Source organism: Tasmannia lanceolata, unplaced genomic scaffold (assembly GCF_043159265.1).
Source record: "Tasmannia lanceolata isolate RefF3 unplaced genomic scaffold, GAP_Taslan_0.1 ptg000015l, whole genome shotgun sequence".
Lineage (NCBI taxonomy): Eukaryota > Viridiplantae > Streptophyta > Magnoliopsida > Canellales > Winteraceae > Tasmannia > Tasmannia lanceolata.
The window spans coordinates 9,311,768-9,321,695 of NW_027518692.1; the positions used below are offsets into that span (position 1 = coordinate 9,311,768).

Consider the following 9,928-nt stretch of genomic DNA (forward strand, 5'->3'; position numbering starts at 1 on the left):
AATGTTTGAACACGAAGTGTTGGGCGTCTCCTCGCTCAGCCATATCAATTTGCATTTGAACTCTTCAAGAAAGGCAAGCAACATTTCATGACTGGTTGGGCGTGGATCTTGCTCCTGCTAGTTGTTCACTTTCGTCGGATTTTTGCTTCAACACACGAATTACTTACAAGTTTGGTAAGATTTTGATTCACTGCTGCTTATTTTCTATAACATCAGCCATTTGTTTTAGAAATTTATGGCAAGAACGACACATGAATAGATCATATCAGTTCTGAGTTTTGAAATGAGAAACTATGAGGCACCCAGAGTACAGGAAAAATGGAAATCCCAAAAGAGGCAAAAAAACAATGTCTGACAGTAGATCGAGCGTTTCTCGGTTGACCAAGAACCGTGGTCTACCGCAACTACACTGGGTTGAAAATTTAAAAAAAATCCAGTACGCTATTGACGGTCGACCGAGAACCACGGTTGACCGAGATCGGTGAGATTACTTTTTTTAATAATACCTGTAGCCTTAGTTTCAAATTTGAAGTTCGGAATGTGTTTTGGTCCTCACCAAAACTGAAATTTCGGACGAAATCCAATGAAATCAAATAAAGTAATATTTTATCTCATACAAAATTTCGGACAAATATTAAATAAGGAATAAAATCCAGATTTTTTGGTGATGTTCCGAAATTTCTGTCGAAATAAAGTACGATGTGAGGGATTTCTCTTTCGGTCTTCATCGAAACTAGAAATTTCGGATTTCGGTCTCCATGGCGGTAACTGCTAGCTCGCGGAAGATGATATATTTGCCCTTTATTTTTACTTTGGACAGCCCTCTCGAGGGTAAAAGAGTAATCATAGAAATGGCTTTCCCAAGGAAAAAAAGCGTGATAAATCACTTAGCAAAGGCATTTCCAAGGCATTTCTATTATGTTCTGATTAGCTTCTATGGGAGAGAGTGGTTACTGTTACATAGGATGAAATGGGTATTGTTAGTATTGTTGGTGTCCTTTGTTGTCTTCCATTGGTGGGCGATGTCTCTGGCGATTTGAATTGCGTCTGAGGAGGAGCCTAAGAGGCCTCTCCTTGTAAAGCCCACTGCATAGAGCCCATTTTCACCCTTCCAACTGTGGGGGAATGGGGTTCTCGGCACGCCTTCCTCTGTGAAAAAATCGCTTCCCTGCAAAAATTTCCAAGAGTAACATTCAATTTAGAAATCCAATAAGGTCCATGTTAGAGATATTTAACCTTTTTCTTTTGAAAAAGCATTCAAATCTTATTAAGAAATACATCTATGGAAGGCAACGCACCACATTTTACATTGATTAGACACATTTGGACAGGAAAAAATATAAAGAAATGAGAAAACCTAATCAGTAGAAACCCAACCTTTTTTTTTGGTGAAAGAAAACACTAGTTGTCATCGGAAAAGTACTGTTTTTTTTAATTTCAAAAAGTAAATTTCTTTATCAGACAAAAGTTTTAGTTAAACTACAACCTTTACATGAGATTTTATATGAATTTTGGAGGGAAGATTCAAAATAAAGAATCCTCCTTTGTTTTCAAAAGCTCGTCTTTTGTGGTGCCTTTTGTTTTCTAAAGCTCGTCTTTTTGTAGCGCTTTGAGACTTGAACATAACACCTAATGCGGTGTGTGAGTGGGTTTTAACTCCAATGCTAGATTTTTAGTCCTACATTAAAATGTTGATGAGACTTTTACCTCCTTATAAGAAGTAATGTGGAGCAAAGGCTTGGACCTTCGGGTCATTGAAATTTGTTGGTTGAGCCAATTTTATATGAACCAAAGTTCATATAACACACGTGCGCAAGTACGGTTTTGGTTTCTCTTTAATTAGCAGTTACTATTTTTAATAGAAAAACTTGAGGGTTTAATTCCTAAATGGTTTTTAATTGCGTTTTTAATTTTGTTACTGTTTTGAACTGTTTCATCTTCTCCAAAAACAGCTACAAGAAAGTGAGTGTTGGAAAAGGATGTTTTTCTCTATTGAATGGGTGTCTCTTCCTCTTCAAGGGTCATGTTCTGTCTATAAAAACATAACTATTCTTCCAACCCAAATATACAACATTTTACAAAAAGTTGTACCAAATTGGGTTCGAGTAAGTCAAAGTTCAGTTCTATTGCTATATTATTCCAACATCACCCTTGATATTTGATCCATGACATGTCATTGGATCAAACATCGGCACCTTCGCCATACCCAAGTACGTACATGAACGGGGGCGAATGCCATATAATTCCACCCTCTTCATATTAAAATATCTAACTCAACTTTTTCATAGAAAAATATAATTAGATTAGTCTTTCCAGCTATAAAAAAAGAGTTAGAAAGAGGAAAGGAAAAACAACATGTTAAACCATTCAATAAGAAATTAACCCACCTTTAGCAAGTATGTCGAGTCTCTGAGAAAACCCCAACAAACAACAAGGCCTTGTTTGGCAACCATGAAATTTTTGTTCCCATTTAATATTAGTTTACTCGACGGTGGAGTAGGGAGAGAAAGGGAGAGACCTAAGAGGGCTTAAGTGTGGAGAGAGGATGAGGAAAGATATCATAAAGCTCTGTTTTTAGCCTTTTTTCTCGAAGTCTCCCTTCCATTGAAAATATTTCATGGTTTCCGAATAGAAACATCATGTGGGGGTGTTTGTGCAATTTTCAAAATATGATTGTGCCTATACCAATAACGTAATAAAAGAAGCAGGGCACGCTAACCTTGAGCCATGATGGAACGTTGCTCTTGTACCCAGTTGCAAATATTATAGAATCGAATTCCTTTTCTTTCCCATCCACGAATTTTGCTCCTTCCCTTGTGATCTCTCTCACCCCTCTCGTCACCTAAAACACAACAATATTAGCTACCAAAAGGCCCATATAGTGTATTTATAACTACTCTTTTCTACTGGAGGGCGCTGTCCAGGTAAAAAATTGGAGTGAATATATCATTGACCATTTTGGATTTGAATCATGTCCATTGGATCTATATCCTATGCACAATTTGTAACTAGCATACACCGAGTGTTTCTATATGAACCATCTGTAGTGTCCCATCGATGGTTACATATCCTATTTGTACCATTCGATGGACTATTATAAGTTCTGGACCGTTGCACGTAATTTTAGCCGACCAGCATGCAGGCTGAATAGACCTGAGCGTGGCTTATACACTGAGTTGCAGTGTACTTTTACCCAACCAAAAAAGAGATAACCTACCTTTATCTTTCCGGATTTGATCGCTGATAATGCTCCAACGTCCAAAACTGGGGTCTTTCCGGTCGAGTTTTTAAGCTCGATTGGACCAGTTTTAGGCCGTGGGAGACCCAACCGGTCAGTGTTTCCTAAGAAGAAATGAGCCACGAGCAAAAGCAACTTGTCCACGAGTCTTAAAGGAATCCATTTCAGAAGAGCCATTGCTATTCCGAAGGTCGAAAATCCAAACATCTCTCTCGGCAGAACATGCACCTGCATCCCAAAACAATAGAGAAAAACATCACAAAAGAGACTCCCCCTCTCTCAACCCATTACTTCCAAAGCTTAAGCTCTTTAGATAGAGTTGGTGTTATTTAATCATTTACACTTAACACTTCCCCTTAAGCGACCCCTCTTTTATGCTCTGTTTGGATGCCGGGTTTTTTTTTTTCCTGGGATTTATGTGGGTAAAGGTAGGAGACAATAGAGGGGACAAACATTAATTAGAGAAAGATATTATGATGAGTGGAGAGAGAGGGTAGAGAGAGAAAGAGAGAACACCATTTTCAAGAGAAGATTTTGCTGATGTCAGCAAGAAAAAGCTGATGTGACCACTAAAACTTTACCCACATAAATCCTGGGAACAAAAAAAACCTAGCATCCAAACAGAGCATATGGGTTGGCCGTACACTTGGATTTTTAATGTCAAGGAGGTATTGGGTTTTGAACCAATTACGCTAGTTAAAGAGAAAACATTGCACATGGGGATATTTTTGTCTTTCCACATATTAGGTTAGCATATGTATTTATATGCTAACCTCTTTCTAAAACCCTAATGAAGAATCTCTCTTTCTCATCCATACTTCTCCCTTTTAGCATATGTATTTATATGCTAACTTCTTTGTAAAACCCTAATGAAGAATCTCCCTTTCTCAACCATACTTCTCCTTTTTAGCATATGTATTTATATGCTAACCTCTTTGTAAAACCCTAATGAAGAATCTCCCTTTCTCAACCATACTTCTCCCTTTCTCCTTTTCTCTTTCACACACACTCACACAAATAACATGGTATCGGTTCAAAACTCACAACTCCTTGATATTAATAGTCCGCGTGTACCGCCAACCCAGAAATGAGGGGCCACACCTAAGTGGGAGTGTTGAGGTATAAATGATTAAATAACACCAACTTTAAGGGCTTAAACTTCTGGAGTAATGGGCTGTTTCACAACTCCAAAAGCTTTAGTTGTTAGAGTTGGTGTTATTTAATCATTTATACTTTAACATGTCAAAAAAAGCAAGAATTAGACAAACTTACAGTATTCCTAGCCACCATATAAGGGGTTGCATCGTGATTGCAGAGGTCCAGGCTAACTTCCATGCCTGAATTTCCACAGCCGATGACCAAAACCTTCTGTTGCCGGAAGTAAGCTCCGGACTTATAGGCGCTAGTATGAATAACAGTGCCACTAAACTTCTCAATAGCTAAAATTTCAGGAATTACAGGCTCCGCATTCTCCCCAGTCGCGATAATGAGCCAACGGGACATGTATTCGGAGTCTTGGGTTCGGACCCTCCAAAGCCCAATAACCAAGTCGAAGTCAGCGCTCTGCACTGATTGTCCGAACCTGGGCTCGATAGAGAAAGTTTCTGCGTAGGACTTCATGTAAGAGATGAACAGTTGTTTGGAAGGGTATTTTGGGAAGTTTTTGGGGAAACCCATTAAAGGAAGCTCGCATAACTGTTTGGGAAGATGGAGATTCAAGCGTTCGTAGGTTCGATTCTGCCAAAGAGAAGCGATGCAGTTTGTTTTTTCGAGAACGATGGATGGAACCCCATTCTTGGTGAGGCAAGCAGCGGTGGCAAGACCCGAAGGTCCGGCGCCAACTATAATTGGTCCGGGCACCCGTGGGCAGTTTAGTTTGTTTTCATCTTGTTTGCAAGAACCCATAAAGGAAATTTGAGCAAACAGAGAGAAAAAAAAAATGTTACTTCTCCTCCTCTGGTTTTACCCTTTTTTTCTGTTCTACTCTCTCCAACTTGTGTTGAGGTTTCTCTTTCTCAAGGCTCTGCTTTCAGGTTGTGGAGTGGAGATGTAAACTTTTGCCGAAGAGCTGTTATAAATACATTTACGTGATAGAATTTAGAGACAAAATTGCCCCTTGTTCCAAACTGGATCTTCTTGTAAATTCCAAGTCATCTCTAGTCAGAGTGCCACGTCATCTGAACTATGGTTTCATGCATGGAGGGAGACAGCCCAATGCTACCTCTTGCGGAGGCAAAAATAATCATTTCCTCTGAGTTGCTTTAGCTAACACTTCATAGTGTTAGCAAGATTTTTTGCAAACACAGGATACATGGGTGTAAAATGCTAGGCCCCACCTTCTCCATGGATTTGAGTTGAGATAGTGGGATCCAACCATCATGCAAAATGGTGGGGCCCAAGCTATGCATGGGTTTAGGTGGTCCAACATGAAAACTCTATTGCCATAGTGAAAAAGCTCCATTGCCAAATCCCATATTATAGTTAGACAGACGGTGGAGGATCTGAGGGAAAAAAATATAGTGGGTCCTGCTTATTTCAGTGATCTAAACCATTTACTTGCTGGGCCCTTTCATGTAATGCCATAAAATCTTTTCTACATGATGATCATAACCCTATGATTTGTTAAGGCTGTTTTTATGGGTTCCATTCATTTTAACCCTTTATAATCCTAATGGTTCAGATCATCATATGGAGACCAATTTGGAAGCAAGTCCTATCTATCTACACCAGGGCCGAAACAAATAAATGGCTTATGTTCACTGGGCCCCACCTGTGTCCCACCTAAGAAATATGGGATCCATAAGTTTAATTAGATTATCCGAGACCCTTGATCAAACAAGTGGTTCATCTAAGTTTGTTCCAAAAGATCACATCATATACCTCAGAACCACTAGGGAACCACATCTTATACCACAGAACCAGTAGGGAACCACATTTCTACCCCGGAACCACTAGGGAACCACATCTTATATCCCAGAACCACTAGGGAACCACATTTTATACCTCAGAACTACTAGGGAACCATATTTTATACCCCGGAACCACTAGGGAACCACATTTTATACCTCGGAACCACTAGGGAACCACATCTTATACCACAACACCACTAGGGAACCACATCTTATACCACGGAACCACTAGAGAACCACATTTTATACCCCGGAACCATTAGGGAACCACATCTTAGACCCCGGAACTACCAGGGAGCCACATCTTATACCATGGAACCACTAAGGAACCACATCTTATACCACAGAATCACTAGGGAAGCACATTTTCTACCCTGGAACCATTAGGGAAGCACATTTTCTACCCTGGAACCACTAGGGAACCACATTTTATACCCCAGAACTACTAGGAAACCACATCTTATACCACAGAACCACTAGGGAACAACATTTTATACCACAAAACCGCTAATGAACCACATTTTCTACGCCGTAACCACTAGGGAACTACATTTTATACCCCGGAACCATTAGGAAACCACATTTTATATCCCGGAACCACTAGGGAACCACATTTTATAACCCGGAACCACTAGGGAACCACAGCTTATACCCCAGAACCACTAGGGAACCACATCTTATACCACAGAACCACTAGGGAACCACATCTTATACCACAGAACCACTAGGGAACCACATTTTCTACCCTGAAACTACTAGGGAATCACATTTTCTACCCCGGAACCATTAGGGAACCACATTTTATACCTCGGAACCACTAGGGAACCACATTTTATACCCCGGAACCCTAGGGAACCACATTTTATACCTCGAAACCACTAAGGAACCACATTTTATACCCCAGAACCACTAGGGAACCACATCTTATACCACCGAATTACTAGGGAACCACATTTTATACCCCGGAACCACCAGGGAACCACATTTTATACCTCGGAACCATTAGGGAACCATATTTTATACCCCGGAACCATTAGGGAACCACATCTTATACGACGGAACCACTAGGGAACCACATTTTATACCATGGACCACTAGGGAACCACATTTTCTACCCCGGACCACTAAGGAATCACATTTTTTACCTCAGAACCACTAGGGAACCACATTTTCCACCCCGGAACCACTAGGGAACCACATTTTATACCCCGGAACCACTAGGGAACCCTGCCCTAAACTCCGAGTTGGAAGTCCGAACCAATGGTCGAACTTTTGAATGGAAGCCAGTAGAAATGACAAATCTACTGGTTTCCGTCGGAAATCTGAAGGTTGGTTTGGACTTCTGAGTCAGAAGTCTGAAACAAATGTCGGAAATCCGACGAAAACCAGTAGAAATAGAGCTTTATCACGTTGGCAATGGAGTTTTTTTTTCAAAACTAGAATGGCAATGGAGCTTTATCACGTTGCAAATGGAGTTTTTTTTTCAACACTACAACGACATTGAAGCTTGGAAACGTTGGCAGTGGAGTTTTTTTTCAAAACTACAATGGCAATGGAGCTTGGAAACGTTGCCAATGGAGTTTCACATTAGAAGGCTTGTGGAAGGCTTAGGGAAGAAGAAAACAAAAAGGTGATATGGGTAGCTAAGAAACATAGGGATTAGAGCCTCTAAAAAGGGTGGGAAAAGCAAGGGGGTATAGTTGTCCAAAAACAAAAATTTTCGTACCTGACAGCCCCTACTTTATGAATTTAAAATGTCTACCCTTGATTCACAATAAAACTAAAACTTTGCATTTTTTTAATAATTTTCCCTAAAAAATATCGAATGTTTAGTAGGCTTGAACTTTTCATAAAAATAGGGAAATTTTTTAGAAATGATATGGTAACCAAAGTAAGCCAAACGGGAGAAAAGAACAATGAAAATGTGCCAAGGTTGCAAAAATGGAAATGATATCCCCGGATCCCCCCAACCCCCAAACTATATCGCTTCTCTTTGGCAGAATCGAACCTATGAACGCTTGAATCTCCATCTTCCCAAGCAGTAGTGTGAGTTTCCTCTAATCGGTTTCCCCAAAAACTTCCCAAAATACACCTCCAAACAATTGTTCATCTCTTACATGAAGTCCTACGCAGAAACTTTCTCTATCGTGCCCAGGTTCGGACAATCAGTACAGAGTGCTGCCTTCGTCTTGGTTATTGGGCTTTGGAGAGTCTGAACCCAAGACTCCGAATACATGTCCGGATGGGGATGGCTCATTATCGCGACTGGGGAGAATGTGGAGCCTGTAATTCCTGAAATTTTAGCTATTGAGAAGTTCAGCTAAAATTCAGAGTCTTGGGTTCGGACCCTCCAAAGCCCAATAACAAAGTCGAAGTCAGCGCTCTGTACTGATTGTCGGACTTGGGCTCGATAGAGAAAATTTCTGCGTAGGACTTCATGTAAGAGATGAACAGTTGTTTGGACTTTGGAGGGGTAATTTGGGAAATTTTTGGGGAAAATCTTTAGAGGAAACTCACACAATTGCTTGGGAAGATCTCATTCAAGCGTTCATAGGTTCGATTCTGCCTAAGAGAAGAGATGCAGTTTGGGGGCGAGGAAATATCATTTACCTTTTTATCTTTTATAATAGGAAAAATTGCTAATGGGGGACACCAAAATACGAGAATTGCCAAAGGGGGACACAATTTTGAAAAATTGTTAGAGAGGGACGAAATGGGGTTATCAAGTCTCTAAAAGGGAGTTATCAACCCTCTAAATTGAGTTATCAAACTCTCAAAAGGGTGTTATCAACCCTCTTTAACAATTTTTTCAAAATTGTGTCCCTAGTTAGCAATTCTGGCTTTTTTTGTATCACCCATCGGCAATTTTTCCTCTATTATAAAATAACCAGGTGTCAAAGGCTATTAAAATTCCCAAAAAGCACAGGCAATTGAAAAAAGAAAAGACAAGGTCAGTTTGTCTTATTATCAAAACATGGTAGAGCTAATTTGGTTACCCTTTTATTTGATATGGGAAAATTTTCTAATAAAAAACTTTCAAGGAAGAAAAAAAAACAAATGATAACTTTCGTTTAGTATATTATTTAGGGGGCGTGGTATCTGAGCTCAAGCTCAGATAGAATTTCTGAGGTAGAGTTTTTAAATAGTGCTTCTCCCATGTTGTTTGACTCATCCAACCCATTCATTCCATAGAACCTGACATAGATAGGTTGTTTATAAGAAACCGTCTCCATAGGATCATCCTAACTGTTCGATCTATATAGGCACAAAATGGACCATTTTCTAGACGTCCATTTTAAACCTCCACAAATCAACGCTTACCATGATCCTATGGAGATGATTTCTTAGGAACACCCTATCTGTGTTAGGTCCTATAGAATCAACATCTAACATAACCCAAACACCATAGGCACACACGCTATTTAAAAACTCTAGCTCATTTACCTTATTATTTATAGGGATTTGCTAGTGTCCATCCACAAAAGTCATGTGAGAGCAGCCACCTTGAGAATGAAGAAAAAACTTGCTAAAAAGTTAGCGTGTGTGGCTACTCTCACATGCAACAGCCCATCCATGGACTGCCTTTTGGGATGGACGCTATCAAATCCCTTATTTATATACAGGAGAATCTCTAAACAATTTTGCATAATGTGGTTTGGCTGACCACCTTTTTCAAGAAAGAAGAGCCCCCTCATAGATAAATGGGGGCGTGGTATCTGAGCTCAAGCTCAGAAATTCTATCTGAGGCAGAGTTTTTATATAGCGCATCTCCCATGTTGTT

At 39.9% G+C, this 9,928-nt stretch overlaps 1 protein-coding gene across 1 annotated transcript; it reads right to left on the minus strand.

Moving 5' to 3' along the window:
• Positions 1 to 678: 678 nt before the first annotated feature.
• LOC143845665 (putative indole-3-pyruvate monooxygenase YUCCA4) lies at positions 679 to 5,271 on the minus strand. The gene is made up of 4 exons (XM_077354060.1): positions 4,511 to 5,271; positions 3,218 to 3,466; positions 2,720 to 2,842; positions 679 to 1,168 (listed from the first exon to the last, which is right to left on the minus strand). The coding sequence occupies exons 1-4, from the start codon at positions 5,141 to 5,143 to the stop codon at positions 935 to 937; spliced, it is 1,239 nt and encodes a 412-aa protein (XP_077210175.1). The 5' UTR covers positions 5,144 to 5,271; the 3' UTR covers positions 679 to 934.
• Between the last annotated feature and the right edge of the window lie 4,657 nt (positions 5,272 to 9,928).

Coding starts and splice junctions, on each gene's coding strand:
- LOC143845665 (XM_077354060.1), bottom strand. CDS start 5,143: ATGGGTTCTTGCAAACAAGATGAAAACAAACTAAACTGCCCACGGGTG. Junction 3,467..4,510: donor ATATGGTGGCTAGGAATACT/GTAAGTTTGTCT, acceptor TTTGGGATGCAG/GTGCATGTTCTGCCGAGAGA. Junction 2,843..3,217: donor TCAAATCCGGAAAGATAAAG/GTAGGTTATCTC, acceptor GTTGTGTTTTAG/GTGACGAGAGGGGTGAGAGA.